Below are 24,727 nucleotides of genomic sequence, written 5' to 3'. Positions count from 1 at the left end.
CGGATGGTAAGATGCGTTAAGGGGTGAGATAAAATGATAATTTGAAACGTCTGCTTTTTGGAGATAATTTTAAGCGCTAAATTAGAAAACGAAAAATGAAAAGTGGTGTAATATAAAAGTGGAGAATTAAATGAAGAAATAAGGGGGAATATAAACGAGGGAGATGAGAATTAAGAGGTTTTATTTGCGAGTCGTCGGATCGAATGAGAGAGATCGGCGGTTGGATGGTTAATTCCTGGGGCTCTGAATAAACAACAGCCCCCTTGCGGCTTCTCTTATACAAACACTGAACGCTAATGCCACTCTGTATTTGCAATGCAATTTGCTCCATAGAAATTACAATTAACTAGAAAAGCCGAGTCTTGCGATTCAGTTCACTTCAGTTCACTTTCTCTGTTAAAATGTGTTTTTGGTTTGTACCGCATTAAATTTAAGTTACGTATTAAAACTTACAGGTCTACTTCTTTGGGTTACCTACATTTTCGGTCATTCACTTGTAGAAAATATTATGCAATTATCTTTAAAATCGATTGAAGGACCATTGACGCGTTTTAGCTACAAAAAACACATTGCATAAAATGAGAATAAAACTGGAAGGACACAAAATTTAGTTAATTTACATCGAATCAATGCATTTTGCCGTTTTCACCACGAAATTGATGTTAAAAGTTGTTTGACAATTTTTTTCCCAATTAAGAGATGATCTATTACTCACCGCAACGAGAAAAAACAACGGTGGTTATTTTTGAAACCTCATCGACCTTAGGAATGCTAGGAAAATCAGGTTACCTATAAGGAGTATTAATTAAATAGTGTATTTTGAAAATATCAAAAGCCTTTTAAAACCTTTGGATGCTTGGGATCTTATAGATTTTGGAAGGCCTAGAATATTCTTGGAAACTTTATTGATGCTACGAGTCTTGGATATCTCAAGAATTGGTCTTGGTAGCCATGGGGAATATCTCATTAATTACGATAATAGGAATTCTAGGAATCTGAATAGTTTAAAGAGAGTTGGGAGCTTTAGAAACTGAAATGATTTTTGTAATATTTATATTCGTGGCAACCTCACTGACCTCAAGGATTTTTGGAATCTAAGGTTACCTAACGAATATTGACAATATTTTAAAAATATTCGTGGCCTTTTAGAACCTTAGCAGAACCACAACTAACGTTTGCAACCGAAAGCCTATTAGTAGTAGAGAGAATGACAAAACAAATGAAACGGTACTATATGTAATTGAACCAGTTAACAAGGTTTTAGTTAAAGAGATAATAAAATTAAAAGGTTTTTAATTAACTCAAAAGGTATACAGGAATCTGGAGGTTGGTAATAAATGAGGATGGTCCTCAGAACATGGGTACAAAGTACACCAAGCTTTCGACAATGGTTAGAACAACAGGAGGTCCGGAAGTTGACCAGGTACACAGTACCAGCCGTTCGCTTCAGGGGGTTATTTATACTGGATTTTACAGGAACGGAAGACTGTAGGTGCATGGTGCTGGATTCCATGACTCGCACGCGACTTGGTCACCTTTTCTGCTTCGAATTCCAGAAGCTTTCTGATGCTGATGAGTACCTAAGCTAGACGGATCAATCTGGCGGTATCCGTTCCAACTCCCGCAAGCTTTCTCCATACTTCTGCAGGCTGTTCTTCAGTTGCGCGTAATATACCTGTTGGCTTCTGGCCGTAACGCATTTTCTGGTAAAAATCTTGCTGTGGTTCCGGGATTATTCGCAACGCGTCCCCTCACAATGCCAAAAATGAGAGTAGGCGTCCCCTAAAGGTGCATTTTTTGAGTTTTTAGCATTTAACAGGAATACTGCACTCTTAATAAAAAAAGGCGTGGTTACCTTTTTTGTAGACCATAAAATTCTCTATTGACTTTGGTTCTATCGCCACTCCAACCACTAAAACAATACCTCAAAGGTGATTAGCATTTTGCATTTGACAAAAAATGCTTTTGAGGATGATTTGATTTCATCAAAATAGTATACTCAAAAGCCAAAAGGGAACTCTAATACAATAATTGTTGACTAAAAAATATCCAAAAAAGTACGCTCCCTCCCCCCATAAACTCATAGCCATCTAGGTACATCAGAATATTTAAGTACGCCTATTCGTAGACCGCTTTATTATGACTTAAATCAAGCTATTTGAAATAGACGTCCATTGACCCCAACCGAAATGTTAGAAGGATCCCTCCATCAAGGGAGAGGGTGAGAAACTCTTAAAACTGGATTTTTTCGTTTTTAGCGTTTTACAGGGATACTACGCCATTTAGCAAAAAAATTGTAGAGCAGACAAATCCCTATCAATTGAGGGTATTCACTTTTGATCTCTCGCTGCTGTAACAGCTTAAACATAACCTAAAAATGAAAGTCTATCTGTACAGGATCAGCCATCTAGACCTTCCCTAGTTCCACGTTGAATAACTCCGCTATTTCTCTGCCGATTTTGAGAAATGTACAAGATTTGGGTATGATATAACGGGTTATTCAACAACTGGTTCTTTTTTCTATAGGGATTTTTTGGCAACTGCCACTACTGTCAAACTAAATTGACATGTCTACTCAGTATTGTTTGCCATTTAATCATCAAAAGACTTACATTTCAACAACGTCTACAAATTGTTCAAATTTATTATGAAAATAAGCGTTCTGTAAAGAATGTTTATCGTGCATTTCGTCAATAAACAAAATTGTTGTATTTGGGCTGAAGAGCAACCCGATTAGTTTCAAGTGCTACGGTTACACTTAGCGAAAACAACGGTTTGATGGTTGTGGGTTATGGGCTGGTGGAGTCATCGGTCCTTATTTTTCAAAAATGATGATGGCCGAAACGTAACTGTGAATGATATTAGACTTTTTGCTACTTGAAATTGAAGCCCGTGATCTCCACAACATTTGGTTTCAACAAGACGGTGTCACTTGCCATACAGATCGTGAAACAATGGATACTTTGAGAGGTCATTTCGAAGTGCAGCTGATTTCACGTTTTGGACCGGTGGGTTGATCGCCTACATCGTGCGATATTACGCCATTGGACGTTTCCTACTTCAAATCAAAAGTCTTTGCCGATAAACCGACAACGATTGAAGTATTGGAAGCAAACACGGTGCGTGTTATTCGTGAGATTCCGGTCGAAATGCTTGAAAGAGTGATAGAAAATTGTGCTCAAAGAATGGGCCATCTACAACGTAGCTACGGCCAACATTTGCAGGAGATCATTTTCAATAAATTAATGGCAAAAAATGTTCTTTCAATTGATAATAAAGATTTCATCATTGTATCCAATTTAATGTGTTTTATTTACATTTTAAAAAAGGACCAGTTGTTGAATAACCCTTTACAATACCATTTATTGAAAATAAATTCAAAATACAATATCGATCATTCATCCATTAGATACACCAAAAGCAGCTCTTCTTTGGGCATTTGGCATAGTGTTTGACAGCATTTCGGGAGTAATAGCAGCAATGTCTGCTCTTATGTTAGCTTTTAGTTCTTCAATAGTCTTCGGCTTGCTAGCATACACCTTACTCTTCACGTAGCCCCACAGGAAAAAGTACCGTCAAATCCGGAGGACCAGGAGGCCAGTCCAAATCACTATTTTTTGTCAAAACGCGCCCCGGGAATCTGCTCTGCAAAAACTTCATAGTAGCGACTGCAGTGCGCCGTTTTGTTGAAAATAGAAGTTCTCCAGACCATGTGTACGCATTTCCGGACAAGCAAAGTGCGCCAACATCCAACGATAGCGGCGCCGTCGACGGTTTTTCCAAGTTTGAAAAAAAATGGTCCAATAACAGTACTTTTTTACCGTGCACTAGTCACTGGTGTTTCAAATTCCACAGTTTTGTTTATTGAGCCCGCCAAAGAGTGTAAAATGAGCTTCGTCCATCATCAAAATTCTACGACAATGACGGAGGTAGGGGGGGAAGGAGTATCTTTTTTAGTTAAAAATATTTTATAATAGAGTTTGGCTCGAGGGGTAAACCGCAACCCAAATTTTGTACACTGATTTCCTATAAATATTAGATTTCCTCTGAGTTCCTTCGAGTTCTTCAGAGTACATTTGATTTCTTCGGAGTTTCCCTGATTTCCTCCGAGTTCCTCCAACTTCCACGAAATACCTCTGATTTCCTAGGAGTTCCCTCGATTTTCTTTTGGAGTTCCTGTGAGTTCCTCTGATTTTTTAAAGTTTTTTAATTATTTCATTGTTATTCCGTTGATTTAACAATTTCCTGGTAAGTAAAACCCGAGGTAAAACCATAAAAAAAGTATAAAAGTGTCAAGTGTCAAGTTAAAAAGTAATCGTAAACGATTTACATAAAGCGCATTTCCACTTGTATTCATTTCCCATTTGTAAGATGCAACTTCTGTTAAAATCGTAAAAATCCGGCCACAAATATGAAAGATAGCGTTGAACATGGGCAATCCATTGTTGACGTGCTACTTCAATTTCAGTTTATGAGAAGAATTTCATTTCAATGCTTTTCCAAATAAGAAAGTTGGAACTGCGCATGCGCAAACCTAAATTTTAAAACTAATGTTAGATTTTCTTTTGTTCCAAGCGCCTAAGTATCAAATTTCACTTAAATAGTTCCATAGATAAAAAAGTTGGCACTGCGCATGTGCAAAATAAAATTTTGAAACTAGCGCTAGATTTTCCTTTATTCCAAGTGCCTATGTATCACATTTCATTTAAATTCTTCCATAAATAAAAAAGTTGGCACTGCGCATGCGCAAAACCAAATTTTGAACTTGGCGTTTGATTTTCCTTTATTCGAAGTGCTTATGTATCAAATTTCGTTTAAATTCTTCCATAAATAAAAAAGTTGGCACTGCGCATGCGCAAAACCAAATTTGGAAATTGGCGTTTGATTTTCCTTTATTCGAAGTGCTTATGTATCAAATTTCGTTTAAATTCTTCCATAAATAAAAAAGTTGGCACTGCGCATTCGCAAAACCAAATTTTGAAATTGGCGTTTGATTTTCCTTTATCCCAAGTGCCTATGTATCAAATTTCGTTTAAATTCTTCCATAAATAAAAAAGTTCGCACTGCGCATGCGCAAAACCAAATTTTGAAACTGGCGTTAGATTTTCCTTTATTTCAAGTGCCTATGTATCAAATTTCATTCAAATACTTTTATAAGTAAAAAAGTTTGCAATTCGGTTTATAAATGGTCGAGATGCGAAAAGGGCACTGTAAATTTTGAATCGATTCGACTCAACTTTTGGCATTGCGTATTATATGGCTAAAGCTATGCCCATATTGAATTTCATGCAATTCAGTTCATAACTCACGGAGATGTAAAAGCGATCGAACATTTCTAAACAAAGTTATCGTTCACACGGACAGATAGATGGGCAGACAGACAAAGGAACAGACGGAGAGACCAACCGGCAGGCGACAGATAGCAATGCAAAATTATAAACGATCTCTAGGATCGTTAATAAACGGCAAAAGGGTAAAATTATGGAACATGTAAAAAACGGTTTTTTGTTTTTTTTTACAATAACTTTTTTTGTAAGCGGTACAGAAATACAAGACTCGACACTATAACGAACCAAATACCGAAAAAAGTAGAACAATAGCTCTTAAGATAAAGAACTAGTAGCGTCGCAAAGTTAGCGGACGGACGGACGGACGGACGGATAAAGACACGACCTTAGACGAAACACTATTTTATATTTTAATAGACCTATTTGCAATGAGAAAAACTCATTATTAAATGAGAAAAACACCATAAACAAATAAAAAAATTAGTTAAGACCAAATTAAATAATAAAATGCAGCACGAGTTCCGTTGATTTCTTTAGAGTTCCCTTGATTTCCTCGGAGTTCCTGTGATTTCCTTGGAATTCCTCCTGAATACACATGGAATTCCTTGGAATTCTTAGCTTTCCTAGGAGTTCCTCCGGAATTCCTATGATTTCCCATAGATTTCCTCAAACGTGTACACTGATTTCCCATCGCGGTTTACCCCTCGGTTTGGCTAAACATCTTTTTGAATAAAATATTTAGTGTTTTGGTGAAATCAAATCATCCTCAAAGGTGTTTTTTTGTCAAATATAAAAATGTTACTTAATTAACTTTGCGGTTTTGTTTTATAGATGTTTAATCGATAGAGAATTTTATGCTCTAAAAAAGTATACACACTTTTTTAGCGCATTTCCACAAAAATAAAAAAAAAATGCGCTATTGTGGCCACTTTGTCCGTCCGTCCGTCCGTCCGTCCGTCCGCTAACTTTGCGACGCTACTAGTTTTTATCTTAAGAGCTATTGTTCTACTTTTTTCGCTATTTGGTTCGTTATGGTGTCGAGTCTTGTACCAAGGAAGGAATTTTTTCTGTACCGCTTACAAAAAAAGTTATTGTAAAAAAAACAAAAAACCGTTTTTTACATGTTCCATAATTTTACACTTTTGCCGTTTATTAACGATCCTAGAGATCGTTTATAATTTTGCATTGCTATCTGTCGTCTGCCTGTTGGTCTGTCCGTCTGTTCCTTTGTCTGTCTGTCCATCTATCTGTCCGTGTGAACGATAACTTTGTTTAGAAATGTTCGATCGCTTTTACATCTCCGTTAGTTATGAACTGAATTGCATGAAATTCAATATGGGCATAGATTTAGCCATATAATACGCAATGCCAAAAGTTGGATCGAATCGATTCAAAATTCACAGTGCCCTTTTCGCATCTCGACCATTTATAAACCGAATTGCAAACTTTTTTACTTATAAAAGTATTTGAATGAAATTTGATACATAGCACTTGGAATAAAGGAAAATCAAACGCCAATTTCAAAATTTGGTTTTGCGCATGCGCAGTGCCAACTTTTTTATTTATGGAAGAATTTAAACGAAATTTGATACATAGGCACTTTGGATAAAGGAAAATCAAACGCCAATTTCAAAATTTGATTTTGCGCATGCGCAGTGCCAACTTTTTTATTTATGGAAGAATTTAAACGAAATTTGATACATAGGCACTTGGGATAAAGGAAAATCAAACGCCAATTTCAAAATTTGGTTTTGCGCATGCACAGTGCCAACTTTTTTAATTATGGAAGAATTTAAATGAAATTTGATACATAGGCACGTGGAATAAAGGAAAATCAAACGCCAGTTTCAAAATTTTATTTTGCGCATGCGCCGTGCCAACTTTTTTATCTATGGAACTATTTAAGTGAAATTTGATACTTAGGCGCTTGGAACAAAGGAAAATCTTAGTTTATTAGTTAGTTATAGTAAATTAGTTTTAAAATTTAGGTTTGCGCATGCGCAGTTCCAACTTTCTTATTTAGAAAAGCATTGAAATGAAATTCTTCTCATAAACTGAAATTGAAGTAGCACGTCAACAATGGATTGCCCATGTGCAACGCTATCTTTCATATTTGTGGCCGGATTTTTACGATTTTAACAGAAGTTGCATCTTACAAATGGGAAATGAATGCAAGTGGAAATGCGCTTTATGTAAATCGTTTACGATTACTTTTTAACTTGTTTGATAAAGAGGGTAGTTTTCCTGTAAAATGTGAAAAACTCAAAATAGGTAATTGTTTATTTGGTCAATTTTGAGCATTTTCTTCCATTTTATGCTATACGGATAGTCAATTTAATAAATATAAAAAGAAAAATGGTTCAGCATTTCAGATTGAGACCTTTCCGATCCAATTTCGTCATGACGGTTCCCATACTCCATTTTAAGTACCTATATGGCCGTAATGGAACAACAAAATTGGGAAGGAAAAAATACCACATACAGTGGGTAAATAAAAATATGAATTCTGAAGTGAAAAAATTGTTTTCAAGTAAGCGAAAAAGGAGAAATGCTCAAATAGGTATACCTAATTTTAGAATTGTTCAAATATAAATCGTTTCGTTAGTGCCTAACGCGTTAAAGGCTGCTGGAATTTGAATTCGAAACAGTAATAAAAACGGTGACATCATCATTTCCACGAGGAGAATACGGAACGCGTACAGTACACATAATATATCAAAAAGCTCTTTTCGGAGACGCTACGGCTGTATAGTTGCGGCTGAATAAACATTCAGCGCCGAAGGATAAATCCATTCCGCACGAACGTCACTCTGCGGCTTTAACATTCTCTTTATTCGAAACGGTAACTAAGTTAAGATTTATATTTAAAGGGGCACGTAGATTTTGAACGAAAGAAATAAATGGCTTCCAAACTAGGAGGCGGTTAATAAATTTGGCTAGGTAAATAACGGCGTCTTTTAAAGGGCCTGAAATACAATGGGTTTAATTTTATTGGTCTTCATTCTATGCAGAAAACGTGTACCAATTTAAAGTAATTTTGAATTATTGGTCTCATAAGACCTTATCTGCGGCACCATTCTCAAATTTGTGGTTCTTTCATAAATCCATTTTTACATGCTCAAAAATTGATCCATTTTTTTGTGCAAACATAGATACTTTTGTAGTGCTTGAAGTAATACAAAGTGAAACCAAAACACCAAAAAAGAACATACTAACTAATAACATAATAAAACTATATCATTTCGGGGTAGCTTAATAAGCTTCCCGAACGAATCTACTTTAATTTATTTATTTATCATCCCTGGTTTTACTCGACTTCTCCAAAGCCTTTGCCACAATCAATGATCAAATATTAATTGGTATAAGGAAAAAACAGGCAAATCTTATTTTTTTGTTCTTTAATGGCTGATCGATTTCGGGCATAATATTGCCCATCATCAGGCCGTGCTGAAAAAAGTTACAGTATATATTGTATGAAAGCGGGTGAGTGTAATACTAATAAATAATTACCGCCAGAAGAATGATGAAAAACGAATATGGTATAAAGTTTGTGAGGTACCTACATATCAAATAGGCGTCACAAAAACGATATAAGAAACAACATGCCAACAGTACATTTATACACATGAAACTCAAAGCCATTAAAGAATAAAAAAAATAAGATTTGCCTTATACTTACCTAAAAATTACTTCACCGGCAAAAAACTCAAGTTGGAGGATATGAAATTGCAATTTGAAATAGGTAAGTGGCCGCCATTTGCTAAATCAATTGTTATCTCGTGCATTATTTTTTTTAATATTTTGGTTAGAAAAGAGGCACTTAGGACGATCGAAATATTATGTCAAACCCTCGTTTAAATGTGAAGAAGTCTAATTTTGGGTGATTTTTGAACCAAAACCATGAGCATAAAAGCACAATTAAGCACAATCGAAGTACTACACAATACCGTCATTTAAGTATAAAAATTCGTTAAGCCGCTTCTGAGTAAGAAGCGAAGAGTGCACTTTCAAATTTGTTTTTTCGATTTTAATAGCCCTTATGGACATTTCATGCTTTAATGAGAATACAAACATGAAATAATTTTTAATCTCTGACCAATACCAAGTCTGGTAAGTGGTGTAGTTCCAGACAGACAGACATAAAGACCGCAAACGTGCACTTTTTATTTTTTTAAACCGTTCACTTAGCCCCTATTTGAATTTTCTAAACATCTCCAACATTAAAAAGGCACAAACCGTGAGCAAAAAGAGACAGTTAAGTGAATCGAAGTACTACGCGGGGGAGTTCTGAAATCAAAAAGGGATTTTAATCTAGAGACACTCTAGATAGAAGTGTCTTGCGAATTTGTCCAACTTTCCCTCACGTAATTCCCATTCTGTTTTCCAGTTCATTTCAAGAACTTCTCTGGTTCCCACCGAAGTCTTCTCAAGTTTCACTTAAATATTTTTACGTTCGATTTTTAATTTCTTCTTCAACTCATGTTCCCATAAAATTCTTGCAAAGTTCCTCCAAGCTCTAAAGGTCATCCTAAAGTTCTCCTCAAATTATCGTCCCGTTCTGCTTAAGACGTTGTCAAGTTCTTATGCTCTCTTCCAGTTCATACCATTGATACTCAGCTAAGGTTTTTCAGTTTCTTGTTAAGCGTCTCTAAGTGCCACATTAAGTTCCTTCAAGTTGATATCAAATTCCTCTCAAGTTTCTCAACGGATTCGCCTAAAAACTCCAATAGGGAGGATATAATTGGGTTTTTTCTGACTTGTCGTAAGTACTCCCATTTGCATATTCCGTATTTGAAGTGTGCCTTTTCTTTAGGTTCGGCCATTGACAATTGCTGCTTAATCTGTAATTGGCCCTCTTATTTAAGAGGCATGTGCATTTTGTGACATCAACGAAGATGGTTTACATTTGATTTGTATTAATGTTAGTTCAAATTCAAATTTAATTTAACTGTAAGGACAAGCTTATGTTTCAGAGACACTTTACCTACAATTCTGTTGGCGTACGAGTATGTAACCTTGGGTTAAATTCACCGTTGTCTGCGAGTGCCAACACCTTTGACATATCTTCCACCTGCTGATAAGGAACGGGATTCGGGATTCGATCCTGGACAAAGAGACAATGCCATCTCGGTTGTTATGATCGAGTTTGAAACGTAAATATTCTTGGAGTTCACCACCTTCCTGCGGAGGGGTTGGCCGATTAAGTACTGTACCTGTTTTAGAAGCAGATTACGAGTAGAACAAGGCCCTTCAGGCATTATTCAACTAATTATATACTGTGCCCTGTGACTTGGCAGGTTTTCTTTTAATTATTTGCAGGTTTTGGATGCGAGAACTGAGGTCACTTCTTGGCGTCAACATCAAACTTTATACAAGGTAAGAATTGCTTTATATGTTTTACTTGTACTTGTCCGGAATATTAATTTATTTGTGGCAACTTGGTTTAAAATTCAGAAATCAATTTAATCGATCATTCTTGATTGGTGGTTTTGTTCAATTGGGGGATTTCAATTGCACAGTCAAGTTACTAAGATTTTTGTGTATAGTTATAATATAAGTATTTGGGGGAGTATTTTGAACATTTGTGTGGAGAGAATTTTTATTGTTGCCATTTTGTTTGAAGAAAGTAATATTTCTTGTGGTTCTTTAAGGAACAATAAATAAATAGATAATTAAAAATAAAGAAATAAACTGTTCCTTAAGTTCTCAAGTTTCTCTTAAGCAGGTTCTCCTTCAGTTTCTCCCAAATGCCCATAGAAGTCCCATCCAGAGCTGGGCAGAATAGAATACTGTAAAAAAGTATTTGAATACTAAATACTTTTATTCCAGCACAAGCGAATACTAGATACAGATACATTGAAAAGTATTCAAATACTTTAAAAAATAAGTATTCAAATACCATAGAATGGTATTCGAATACTATCAAAGGTATTCGAATACTATAAAAAGTATTCGAATACAGTAAAAAGTATTCAAATACTTGTCACTCAAATATATTAAAAATTTGAAAATAAAATTTCTTATAGAATGTGGCCTGTAGAATCCATAATTTCAAACAGTTCCAAGATTGGGCTACTAGTTCAAAAGTTACAGCCCTTTGAATTTTCTTTCGAAATTGGTTTCTAGTCCATAACATTTGATTGAGAAGTCTGATCGAAAAAGTACGAATTGATTTGGATTCTACGCACCCAAATTAATAAGAAAAAGTGTTTTCCCGAGAAATTTTGGTGTAGTCGATTTTTGGTAAAAAAGGAAGATTATACACTGCTTTTTTTTTGGGGCCCGACACAAAAATTGTCTCAGATTGACCCCGAAGTCGATTTTTGGTAAAAAAAGGAAGGTTATGTATTCAAATATCTACTATGCGAAGTATTCGAATACTTTACGAAGTATCCAAATACTTAGTGAAAGTATTTGAGTTACAAATACAAATACTGCTTCCATAAAAGTATTTAATTACAAAGTATTTGAATACTTTAAAGGATTTGAATACTAAAAAGTATTTACAAAATCGAATACTGCCCAGCTCTGGTCCCATCAAGCTTCATTGTTCATATCTTCAATTTTCTATTAAATTCATGTCATATTCTCCGCATGTCATATCTTTCTAACGTTCTTCTCCAATTCCCTTCATGTTTCCTTAAGCGTCCCACAACTTCCTCATTAGACGCTTTCAATGTCGTCGACTTATTTTTAAGCTTCTCGCACGCTTCCATCACATTTTCTCAGGTTTTTCTTAAGTTCATTTCAAAGTTTTCTTCTCACAAAATTGTTTCAACTATGAAAATAAATTCTATTGTAAAAAAACTCTAAACCTCCCCCATAGTCGTTTATTTATTCAAAAAGAATGTTCATGGTTGCTACATATTTCGACAGTACGTCATCATCAAGAAGCTTAAATAAATCGTTAAAACTCCTGAACGGTTTTTAAGTGAATCAAATTTGAGGCAGAATTTAAGTGTATGCTGCATTTCTTTATTTCTTCTATTAAGTTTATTTGTAGGCGAGGTTGACGATAAATGAAAATTAAAATGTCATTTTAACCCTTAAAGTATTTGGATTGGTTGTAGGTACCTAAATAAAAACTAAATGGGACAGTTCATGCTGAATTCAACCCCTTCCTGCAAATTGCGCGAGGAATGTTTTATTCAGAAGTTTAATGATGGCAAACGTTACTGTTAAAAACGAAAAGTAGGTACTAAGAAAATAGTCTCCCACATTATTGAAGATATATCATCAGTTTTACGTAATTTCGTTTTTAACTTACAGTTTCTAAGTGGTTTCGTTTTTATTTCCGTATAATCAGTTTGGGCCAATATTTGCAAAACAAATGCTGGTAGTTGTATATATAGTTATAAACCCTAAACAAAGCCGAAACAGAAGCTGCACTTTTGTTGCGGCCACGTATTGTACAAATTGGTAATAAGAAAAAATAGTCGAAACGAAAATAATTCACACCTTGAACTAACGCAGGTGGTCGTTGTCACTTACATTCCTTTAACTACTCGAAAACACTTCAAGGAGCTTACGCAGTCACATATGTTTATTTTTGATCCTTTTCTCAGTTTACCCTAAACTGCCAGAAACGAACCGCATTGCTGGACCGTACTGTCTCCATGTTCGAAAATGTTTACTTAAACTTCCAAGTCTCTAATTGTAAATGGACATCAGACCTACTGTCAGTGTATAATAATGCTGCCTGAATAAATAGCACTCGCCTCGATATACACCGAGCAGCGGTGTAAGTAGCGGCATATAAAATAATCCCATTTGCTAAATCTATTTTCCAATTTGCGGGCGTTTTCCTTGTGTCGAAGGTAGCTGAAATAATATTTATTTAGCCTTTTGTAATCTTAAATTGATTCCATTGCTTTTTAAGATGTAGACATTAAAATGAGTCAATTTCGTTAAATAGTGGACGCAACAAAACTTTTGGAAATATAATAGAAACAAATTAAAAACAAAGGAATTAGTTAAAACAATGTAAAGGACAAAGGACAAAGGTACGATCATTTACAAAAGTAATGATAGCCTAATAGGTAAACTCTCGCGTAAGAAACCAACCATCAGGTTCAGTCGGTTTCTTCAAGAACGAGATTATCTTAATTTATTGCGAGATTGATCTATTCGGTGATCATTAATTTTGTCAAAGACTGTACATGGTATTCTCTGCAATAATATCTTAGGATTCAAAATAATCGTTGTACCCCGGATTTAAAACCGATGTCACCCTTCACTGTTAGGTTTTAGAAATATCTTAAGTGAATTGCAGTTTTTAGTTATAGTTTATATTTATTCGTTGCTCGATATGTAACTATTCAAAATGCTAGATTGGGTTTAAGTGAGCTCCGCTATTGTCATTCGTTTATTGGCGTTTATAGTTACATTGTAAATTTTAACCTTTGCCATTTTCGAAATATTTATATTGCAATGTGTAACGGTTTATTTTCTTCATTGCAAAGCAGCCAATATTTTCTTGTTGAATGATCCTCGTAACAGTCGTAACCTTGGAATTTTAAACACGCAATTATTACGGCGCTGCGATTTGTCGTTATCGAAGGTTAACATTCATTTTCCTCTTTCGATTGCAAGCTGTGGCCGAGTGCACGTTAGTTTGAAAACGCATGGGATTTTAATTACAGTCACCCATACGTTATTAGTTTTTGGTGATTAAATTGGGGATTCCGCATTATGGTGTGGACGGATTCGCCCTAACTCCAATAGTAAGGAGGATATATGTAGTTGCGTTTTTTGCTTCTTCTTTGTAAGTACGTCATTTGCATTTACATATACTTGAATATATTTTTCTTTAAGTTTTCAGATATTTGCTATACAATTCTCCATCGATTATTGTTGCACATTCATCTATTTAAAGCAGTATGTAGATTTTAAGGTTATCGACGAGGGTTCCATTTAATTTCTTTTAGGGTTTTAAATTATGGGACCCCAGTTTAAGGACCAGTTCGAATTCAAAGTATACTTCCGGATACGTTTTACATACGCATGTGGGTAAATTCACCATCGGTGTGCTTGTGCGAACACCCTTTTGACAAAATTTCCAGCTGCTAAAGTGCCGCCATTCCTGAAATTGGGTCACGGAGTCATACACCAGGTCCAATACCACGGATTTAATCGTTAGCCAAGAAACAACTAGAACTAACTATTTTTGCCTTTTTCGAGTTACATGTTTAAGTAACTTTCTTAACGTCATTAACTACCTATTCATTATCTTCAGATCTCTGTTCAGTGATTAGACCCGCGTATGCTATTGGCACCCACTTCTTTCTGAGGCGGTTGGGCGATTAATTATCGTACTTGTGACATAAGCTTACAGAAGGCGAGGTCCTTCAGGTATTGTTCAGTGCATTTCATTCTGAGCTTTGCGGCTTGGAGTTTTCTTTTGTTTGTTGGTTTATGGATAGGAGAATAAGGTAAGCGTTGCCTTTTTAGGTTTTGCTTATTTTTGGCCTATACGTGCGCATTTGTGCGTCAACAATTATTTCCATAGCTTTCTCTTCCAGAATTTTCTAGACTTGCCTAGCTCTGTAAAAGAAAGGGGCGGAAAGGGACTATAATGATTTAAATTTTTCCAGGTTCGCACACCTCCAATCAAGAATTAATTAAGAAGGTTCCACAAATAAATTGAAACTCCGGGCAAAAATTCACACATATTGGGCCAAGTACAAGTAAAACATATAAGGCAACACTTACCTTGAATAATAAGTGAGCTCAGTTCTCGGATCCCAAAACCGGCAAAAAAAAGAAACCCTCCCAAGCCGCAGAACTCGGTACACAATTAATTGACCAATACCTGAAGGGCCTCGGTTTACTCGTAGTAAGCTTTATCACAGGTACGGTACTTCGGCCAACGGCTTCAGAAGGAAGTGGCAGACTCCAATAGCATTCGCGTGACTAACTCGATCTTAACTTAACCGAAATCGCAAAGATAGGTAATAACAAATTACTTGAATGTGATAGCATATAACCCAGAAGGGGCAAAATAGTTACTAGATAATACGCCAAAATGTTACGGAAGTTGTCTCTTTGTTGCGGAAAAGGCCCGACATCAAATTTCGTTCATGACCCGGTGACCCAATTCCAAAAAATGGCCGCTCGTTATCAGCAGGTGGAATATATGTTAAAGGCGATGGCACTCGCAATGGTGAGGTTAATCCAAGGTTGCCCAAATTTGTATGTCGAACAACTTGAACCCTACAATTAAAACCCTAAAAGAAAAAAAAGGTAACTCCTTTTTCTTGATAAACTGAAATGCACATACCACCTAAATAAGAGGGATAATTATAGATTAATGCAACAATCGTCGAATGATAATTGTAGTATGACAAATATCGGCCGAAACCTAAAGAAAAGGTACGCTTCAATTACGGAAAATGCAAATGGAGGTATTTTAGGCGAACCCGTTCAATAGTTTTCCAGAATCCCCAATTAATGAATCCAACTGCCAGAAGTTAATAAAATATGGATGATGGCAATTAAAATTCCATCCGTTCTAAACTAACGCCTCAGCTGTTGGTTCAAACGAAATTTAATTTAATTTAATGATGTAATACGGGAATAACCCCAAAAGCACAAACATATTTCGGTGTACAGTTTCAAAGTACTACAAAAAATAAAAATAACTCATTTTAAACTAAATTTTAAATTTAGATTAGGTACAAGTAGAGCTGATAAATGGTAGTTTATATATATATTAACCCAAAATGCCAAAAACTATAAGAAAAATAATAATTTTAAAATTATAAAAAACAATAATTCAATAACTCAAATAAATGTACAGATCCTCTACGAAAAATACAAATACACAAGTACAATTTTTAATCCCTTAGCAAGGACAAAGAAAAATAAAATAAAATAAACCTTAGGGAATAACTTAGATTAGGTAAAAGTTTTCATCCTTTTCTGTTAAATAGTTCTGTGCCTCTTTTTTGAACTTTATTAGTGAGAATCGAAAAAAATCCAAATTTGGAACGGAATTCCCCGACCGCATAAGCCGTTCAATTGGTCCATTGTATAAATAATTAGTCCTGACCCAACTGTTTGCGAAAAAGAAAAGGAAGATGACGCGGGGTTAAAATTCCAAAAATAGATTAAACTGCTTCCCAAAAGTTACGGAGATCATTGACAAACAATAAACGTGAACAGTAATAATGCTTGTAATTAAGAAAATAATCCGTTACAGGGAAAAGATGGAAAATGAGCTGGCACAAAGGGAACAGAATGCACAAATATAACAGAGGGTGAAGATAGAGAGCGCACAAGGAAGTAGTATATAAAAAATATTTGTAGGGAGTAAGTTTTTTTATAATTTACACAAAAAAGATTAAAATAATGGCAAGATTCAGATGTGGAAATGAGAAGAGAGTGAAGGAGAAATGACAAGACCCGTGAAAAAAGTAGCAACTATATTGAGTAGCGTTTTTTATTACGATGTACGGCACACAAAAGTCCGAAACTGTTAGTTTCAACAAGATGGTGTACTCGCACACAAGCCCTAATCGTGGAAAGCGGAAAAAATCGATTTGCGCATACTACAAAAAAAAAATCTGGATGTCATTTAGACATTTTCTGGTTTATTCTTTTCTTATTTTATTAATAATTAGTTATGTGTTCAATATATTACGGTACTATGCCAAAATGTTCAATGTTTTTACGTATAATAAATAAATGTTTTTATTTAAATATGTATATTCACTTTAAAAATTATATGCACCCCTCCCCAGACAAAATCCAAATCCGCCACTGTCTTCGTCATCAGTTCGAACTTAATTTAGATCCATCGTTCTTCGTATTGTTCACAAAAAAACTCCGGTCTTTTATTAAAATAAAAAATATTCCTAAAGCTCTAACTTCCTTGAGCCTCCCATTAATAGTTTACATCTGAAAATTTGCATACCAACGTAGTTTTTTAAGGTATATTGAAGGAAAATATTATCATGATCATTTCACTTCCGGTTTTACAGGATGTGGATAGCAACTTTCTTATTTTAAATAGAACACCCTATATTTTATTGCCTATTTCCCTATACCAATCATCAAAGGTTTACAAGTTATTCAAGATTTTTGACGTTTTCACTGCTTTTCTTTAGCGTCCTATGCTTTTGGCTCCGGTTTTGAGTTTCATAAAATCTTCTAAAATCAAGAATACTAACGTGATGCTAAATGCGAACGATTTAGATTTTTAGCGCTCTTCTACTGGGTGTTTTAAAATTAATGATCAAGTTTAACTTCGAACCTTAAAAAGTTGATTTTTTCAAATGAAACCTGCTTTATTTTTTGGCACTTTGAAATGTCGAAACAAATTCTACATCAATTCTTACATTCCCTATACCTATCTGTTATGGTTTTAGTTTTATTTAAGGTTTTCTACATGTAAGGCAAAGTTTAATTTTTGCCCCCATTTGAATTTTCGAAATATTTCTAAAATAAAAAGGCACAAACTGTGAGCTTAAATGCACAATAGGGCGCTAAGTGAACGGACCCATCCAATGGGAACAATAAGGGAAAGACGTACTTAATGTAGTTGAAAATTGAAATTGAAAGTTATTCATAGGTTTGTTTTACATATTGATTTGCATTATCTTAGACAAAAGCAGACTATACAGAGCGATCGAAAATGATTGAAATGCATATCCCTGAGCGCCCAATGAGAAAAACGTTATGCGTTTATTTCAGGATATAACTTTGCCACTCAAAATTCTACTACAACTTCTACAACTCTTCCAGCAAATTTCAACGCACGTCAATCATTTTAGATCTCTTTGCATAATTTCCCGAACAAAAGTTATACACTAACCTATGGTCTAAGTTCTACTATTGATTTATGGACAGGTTTTATGATTATGGCAGCTCCTGTAAGACAGGATTTCAGATCAAGTTTTTTATGTATTATTTACTATACTTTCCACTAACGAAAAGACCCAAATTTACGAGACATTTACGAACAATAACACAAAATAAGTGTAAACAGATGGATTATTGCATGCTGTCGCCTACATAATAAAAACAAACAGGTCCATCGAAGTATATCTTTTTTTTCTGCTATTCTCTTTATTGTGGCCATAAATGTTTCTTAGACAGTTTTAGTGTGACAATTAGTGAATTCGTATAGAGAATCGCCGAAAAAACGCATTTATCTCAAAGTCCTTAAACCAAGCGTGTATCACACAGTATTTGAAAACAATGTGGATGATTATAATAGTGATTTCTTGACAGACTGTGTATTTGTACAAGGTCTAGCAGCAACAAACCCGTTGCTATTTGGCAGGCAGCCGATGTAGCCCAAATGGTGATGAGGATCTTCTCTTATACAAATACCAAAATATCTTCCATAAATATATCATATAACCGTTGTATTTATACATTAAACAATACCAACTCTATGAAAATACGAGAAAAAAAGTCTGAGCTCACGCTTTACGATTTACTTCCATGAAAAAGTGGCTCCGATTTGGTTAGGGTTATTTCTTGGACCATTTCGATCTGTCAATTATATTAGATAAATAAATATAACGTCATTTGAGAATGATAAGAAAATGCGCAAGTTGAACGAAACGCGAGAAAGCTAATTGAAAATGCACAATAATTAAAGGACTCCGTCCGGATATCCCGCTGCTTTAAAAACTCCCCAGATGGTTGATGTTAGTGTCAAAGCTGGACGTGTTCAAGACCGCCCGTTGACAGTTTAGGGTTCTACAAATTTTAAAATTAGTAATTTGATCATTTTATTTTTAATTTGTTTGCGAACCAACTAAATTTACCATAAAATTAGTCATTAGTGCGACATAATTTTCGTTGTTCGAATTTATAAGGGACCGACACGACGTTTGATGTCCATCTGGAATTTTAGCATGCGGTAGATAATTTTGAACTATTGACCGGATGGTGAAAGTAAAGAAGTTGACGGGCGGCCGACTGCCTCATTACGCCGAATAGTGCTTTTTACAGAACGCGGAATATGGACCACATCGCCGACGGATTCTACGCCCACTATTCTGCTTTCCGACTGACTTAAATTTAACTATACACATATATCCTTCACAACTAGGTGAATTACATAAAAATCACCCTAGCCAATAACTTCATTTTAACTACACCGTGACGCCCTCATCATTTTCAGTCAATAATTACTCTCTGAACTTGCATAGTATTATTACCCTTAAATCTTACATTAAAAAGCTATAGTAGGTATACCATGATCAATACTGGGGACCTGGCACCGTTCATACGATATACCAATGTTATCTTCGGTCGTTGCGATAAGAGCGTTATCGCTGCGCTCAGATAGTTAAGTTAAGTTTTTTGCCCACGTAAAACCAGAGGTTAGTGATTCGACGACGCAGTAATTTTGATCAGAAGAAGGGGATGGTTTGGTCAGTTTCTAAGTCACGGAAAGGATAGAAAATATTAAGCACAGCTGTAATATGACCAACCCCAATCATTATTCCCCCCATTCAACTTGATAACCAACCAAAACCACCCCCAAACCTTCTACTTCTGACTACAAACACGTTTCCCTCAGTTCGGCCTTTGTCCACACTAAGGATCTTGTTGTCCCTATCATTCAGTCAGGCATTTACAAACTTGTCCTTTGCCAGCCGGCCATTCCTTTTTGGTAGACAACCAATTTTTGCAATAAATGCCTCAGATTTTGCTTTGAATGAAATGAAAATCCCCTTTCCCGGGAAAACCCTCAGGAGAAACTCCTTCCTTGCAAACCCGTTTCTCTCACTGTAACTTTGGGACGACTGCTTTTTAAGTCCAGCATGTCTTTTTGGGTATTTATATTTTTGTGTAAACTACGTCATGCGGACGTTTTATTTGACTTCAGTAATAATGTTGGGTCACCCTGTATGTGTGAGCTTCCATTTCCTTTAAGCGTAAATGTGGTCGTTAATTTGAGAATGAACACAATTTTGATCATGTTTTTTTAATTTTAGGTCAATGTGTTAATTTTGTTTAAATAATCGCGTTGTATCTTGATTTTATTTTATTGTCCATTTAGAAACATATTTTGAAAATATTTGCGTAAAACGTTTTGTTAAAGTTATCGCATGTTATCTCCGGTCATTGCGATAAGAGCGTTATCGCTGCGTTCAGATAATTAAGTTAGATAAACATGACGTTTTTCGCCCACGTAAAACCAGAAGAGGATGGTTAGGAAAGTGGAAAAGCAAGGGAAAGTGTTTTAGATTGTTGCTTTTTGTGTTTGTCAACACTTTTTAGTGATTGACATTTTGCTGTATTTGAGCGTATTATTGCAAGAGTCCGTCTTGTCAGTCACAGACGAAAGTTAGAAAGTGCTCTAAGTTAAAGTGAATGTTTAAACCGAGTTAAAGAAATGAAGTTTACGAAAAGGTTCGTCGGGGTGTTGTGTTTAATGTTTATCGAGCAGTTGTCGCTTATATGAAGGTCTTTGTTTTGTATTTATCATAGAAAAAACAACTACTTCTCTGCAAGCACTTTAACTGCGTTCTGTCATCAACCGTGTCTCTTCATTCGGCAGCGTTGCCAAAAGCTCCCCGTGGTGCGTTATTAACTGAAAATCGCAATTACGACCGGATATTTTGGATTATTAACACTTTAGGGTAATGAATATTTCTTTACTTAACTGTTTCAATCGATCGCTTGTTGCGTGGTATGTGTACTCTGACCCTGAGTGCCTATTTTTATTTTAGCTTTCATGATTGATTTTTCCTAATAAATTTGTTTCAATTCAATTCGAATTCCGACCCAGGAGATACGAGTTTTCATGTTACATTTTTCTGTTCGTCAATTTTATCGAGATTTTTAGGTTGTGGTGGATGCTGGACGTGCCGTGGAAAAATTATAATCATTTATTATAAAATAGAATTTTTTTGTATTCCGCAGCGCCAATGTTGGTATTTTTAAATGCAACACCCTGTATATCTCAATATCAATTGTGTTTCATTTTTCCTGATTACATTGATGTATCACAAACTACTTTTTTTTTAATTTTAGCCGTAAAATAACCTTATTTTTTTACTGTTTTTAAATAGTGGGCCATGGATTCATGGAGACTCTTTTTTGTTTATATCCCTGGTAACTAAGGAAGCCGATACGCGAGTTTTTTTGGATAGGGATCCTTACTACCACATAATTGGGTAATATCAGTGACATTCGCGATTCTGTCGCTCAAAAATTGCTACTAAATGCCATGGAAATGCATAGTAAAAATCGTGAAAAAACAAAACTTTCCATGCGATTTATTTACAAAAAAAATGTCCGGTAATTTCACCACTAGGTACCTATGCAAAAAACACGTACCTACACGTACTACGTATCTTTCATAAATCATTTCAGCCCCATGTCCAATTTATTTCAAAATAGCCTTGTAAGTAGATGCTTTTTGATCTTGATTCTGAAACATATCTATCACATTTTATCTACCTCCGAAAATTACGTGTCTACAAATTTAAATTTCCCACACCAGGAATCTATTACGTAAGCGCATAGCTATCTTTCTCCTTCTCTAACATGACTTTGAGTGTACCTTGCACTTGACCAGTTGACGGCATTTTATGCGTTTACGTGCAATGTAGTTGTTATCTATAGTGTGAGTACCCACGTTCCACGTATTGTGATTAAATAGTGTACACTTTTATTTAGGTAACAATTTCGATTTTCTTTACACGTGTATCATTTTTTCAAAATTAATGGAAATTTCCGAAGACGAATTGCTATGCAGCATTTGCAACGAATTGTTTATAAAGGCGATAACGCTACCTTGTCTGCATAAATTCTGCCAACATTGCATCGATCAGTGGCGTGCTCAGAAAAGCGATTGTCCCATTTGTAGGGCCAAAATTACCGATTACTCGAGGACGACCCTTTTGGACGATTACATTGAGAAAATTGTGGAGGGGCGGGACGTCGAGTACCGAAATCGGCGGAAGGCAGAAATAGAGGAGAGAGAGAAACCAAGGCCGTCGCCGTCGTCCTTCAGGGAATTTAGTAACATTCACAGCTATGTAGGCAATGTTGATACTTCGATCTCACCGGATGAGAGTAGTGATGGAAGTGGTTTGGAAGGAGGTTCAAATTATGATAGCCTTTTTCATTCTTATCGAGAAGATATTTTTCTTCACCTAGATGACGACAGTGAATCCGATTCAATGAATCATAGTCGAGGAGACGACAATGTTTCAAGTTTTAGTTCTGCACAAGAATCAATAGTCGATGGCGATTATGAAGTTTATTCTGTTTCAAGTGAGGATGTTTTAGAAAACGGCGATGCCTCGGATTCTAGTCACTCCACTCAGGACGATACAAACGACGAACATAGCTCTAATTCGGGAGGTAATGAACATGAATATGTCAGTGGTGACGCTACTACTGATGAAGATACTGAAAATAGTTCCAATTCAGAAAGATCTAGTGTTGAAGGCATTAATAACGATGATTATTATGATTTTGAGTCTGATTCCAGTCAAAACCAAGAAGATAGCGGTGATGAAATTGACTTCACTTCGGAAAGTGACGACGAGTAGTATGTGCACCTAGGAGTTGGTATAATTTTTTAACTTGTCGTTTATTATTATTATTTTCCATTTGTGTATAACTACCTACTTTTCAATATGCTTTATCTCTTTATATTACACGCAATCTTTTGTACTTAAATGAGTTTCTCTTTGATTGTGTGGGTACTACGTATTCCATAGCTTTTACAAACACCACTGCCTGCACGTGCTCCATTCATTTATTTTGCCATTAGATCAACAGTCAACCTCAAATATAAAGGCCGGTGTACTGTGTGTCCTATTGTGGTTGAGACTGAGCTATGTTCGCTTCTGAGATACAAGGTGGAAACGAAAAAATTTTTTGAAATAGAAAAAAGGTAAAAACATTTTTTGAACCGCCTTTACTGAGTGTGTCCTATACACGGTACATACACTTTTAGAGTCCAAAATATATTTTAAACGTGAATTATGCGTAAAACTCGACAAGAAATTAACGTTGAAATTTCTTGTGGCCTACATTTGACCTCGCAAATCCGTACAGTAGCTAAAAAAGTAATTACGAGGGGATCTAATGAAATTATACGTCCAACAGTAGAAAGAAAATTATAGAGAAAACTCGTATATTAATTTTTAGAGCGAATTATGCGCCATTTTGCCCAGTTACAATGAAATCTTGCATTCTATCGGATTGGCGAAGTTCATCTACTCTTATATGTGCGATTTTAGCTTCCATTGAATAATATAATAGGACATCGGTTACAGCGAAATAAGGAAAATTCGCCAGAACTTCCTTATGCGGCAAATTAATCGCGAATTATGCACCAAAACGTGTTCCAGCCCTATGACAAAAAAACCTAAAGCAACAGCAGTATAGATACACTTTCTCTTGACTCACTTTTTTATCACACTGCTAGAAAAATATTTTTTGAGCGACAGAATCGCGAATGTCACTCATATTACCCAATTATGTGGTAGTAAGGATCTCTACACAAAAAACTTCGCGTACAACACGTTCTGAAAACGTACTTTTTTGCATAGTTATCAAATTACTGAACTTTTTTTGACGAAAAATCGTATGGAAAGTGTTACTTTTTTTCGCGATTTATACTATGCGTTTCCATGGCGTTCAATCCTATCTATGAATAGTAGCATCAATTTTTTAGTGACAGTAAATCGCGAATGTCAATGATAATTGTACGAAAAAATTTCATAACAGATTTCAAAAGCTTGTTTCCAATAAGCAACAAGCTTGAGAAATCTGTTATGAAGTTTTTGAAGATTTATCAATGTTCGAGGGTTATTCGAAAGAAAATTTTTTGCTTTTTTTTAAAATAAAAACACAAAATTATTTATTTAAAGGTACAATTAGTAAATGAACAATTCGAAAAATTAAACGAAGACCCAGAGGTGTTAGTTTCAATACACTGTAAAAAGTTTCGTGTAAAAATCAACACGGAAAGTGGTCGATATACGACCACACGAGGAATGGTAGACTGTACCATATCCATTTTGGTAAAGTCTACCAAATGATCGTGGTAAAATTTTACCCCGTGTTGGTGTAGGTATTTTCACACGAAGATGTGTACACTTTACACACAGTTTTCGTTAAATCACGGTCAAGGTAACCATTTGTAGTGTAGAAAGTGTGTAACCTTCCTTTTTCACCAAAAATCGACTGCACCAAAATTTCTCGGGAAAACACTTTTTCTTATTAATTTTGGTGCGTAGAATCCAAAACAATTCGCACTTTTTCGATCAGACTTCTCAATCAAAAGTTATAGACTAGAAACCAATTTCGAAAGAAAATTCAAAGGGCTGTAACTTTTGAACTAATAGCCCAATCTTGGAACTGTTTGAAATTATGGATTCTACAGGCCACGTTCTATAAGAAAAATTTTTTTCCGGGTCGATCTGAGACAATTTTTTTTTCGGGCCTCAAAA

At 35.4% G+C, this 24,727-nt stretch overlaps 2 protein-coding genes and 1 long non-coding RNA gene across 4 annotated transcripts in view; 2 read left to right on the top strand and 1 right to left on the bottom strand.

Moving 5' to 3' along the window:
• Window positions 1–24,727, bottom strand: part of LOC116173259 (paraplegin) — a 64,354-nt gene that overhangs the window by 25,759 nt on the left and 13,868 nt on the right. The gene's annotated exons all lie outside the window — the stretch shown is intronic.
• LOC116173262 lies at window positions 13,885–16,910 on the top strand. Of its 2 annotated transcripts, XR_004145895.1 has the most exons (5): window positions 13,885–14,052; window positions 14,103–14,165; window positions 14,216–15,530; window positions 16,489–16,598; window positions 16,652–16,910. It is a non-coding gene; the product is annotated as an uncharacterized LOC116173262 (long non-coding RNA). The 2 variants fall into 2 exon arrangements; XR_004145894.1 differs by having other exon boundaries at window positions 16,489–16,910.
• On the top strand, window positions 21,843–22,940 carry LOC116173261 (E3 ubiquitin-protein ligase rnf8-A-like). Its single transcript, XM_031490618.1, has 2 exons — window positions 21,843–21,880; window positions 21,936–22,940. Exon 2 carries the CDS (start codon window positions 21,983–21,985, stop codon window positions 22,814–22,816), a length of 834 nt encoding a protein of 277 aa, XP_031346478.1. The 5' UTR covers window positions 21,843–21,880; window positions 21,936–21,982; the 3' UTR covers window positions 22,817–22,940.

This window comes from Photinus pyralis, unplaced genomic scaffold (assembly GCF_008802855.1).
Source record: "Photinus pyralis isolate 1611_PpyrPB1 unplaced genomic scaffold, Ppyr1.3 Ppyr1.4_LG6, whole genome shotgun sequence".
NCBI lineage: Eukaryota > Metazoa > Arthropoda > Insecta > Coleoptera > Lampyridae > Photinus > Photinus pyralis.
Note: the sequence above shows the minus strand (reverse complement) of the source record. Positions and strands in the feature narration are given on the sequence as shown.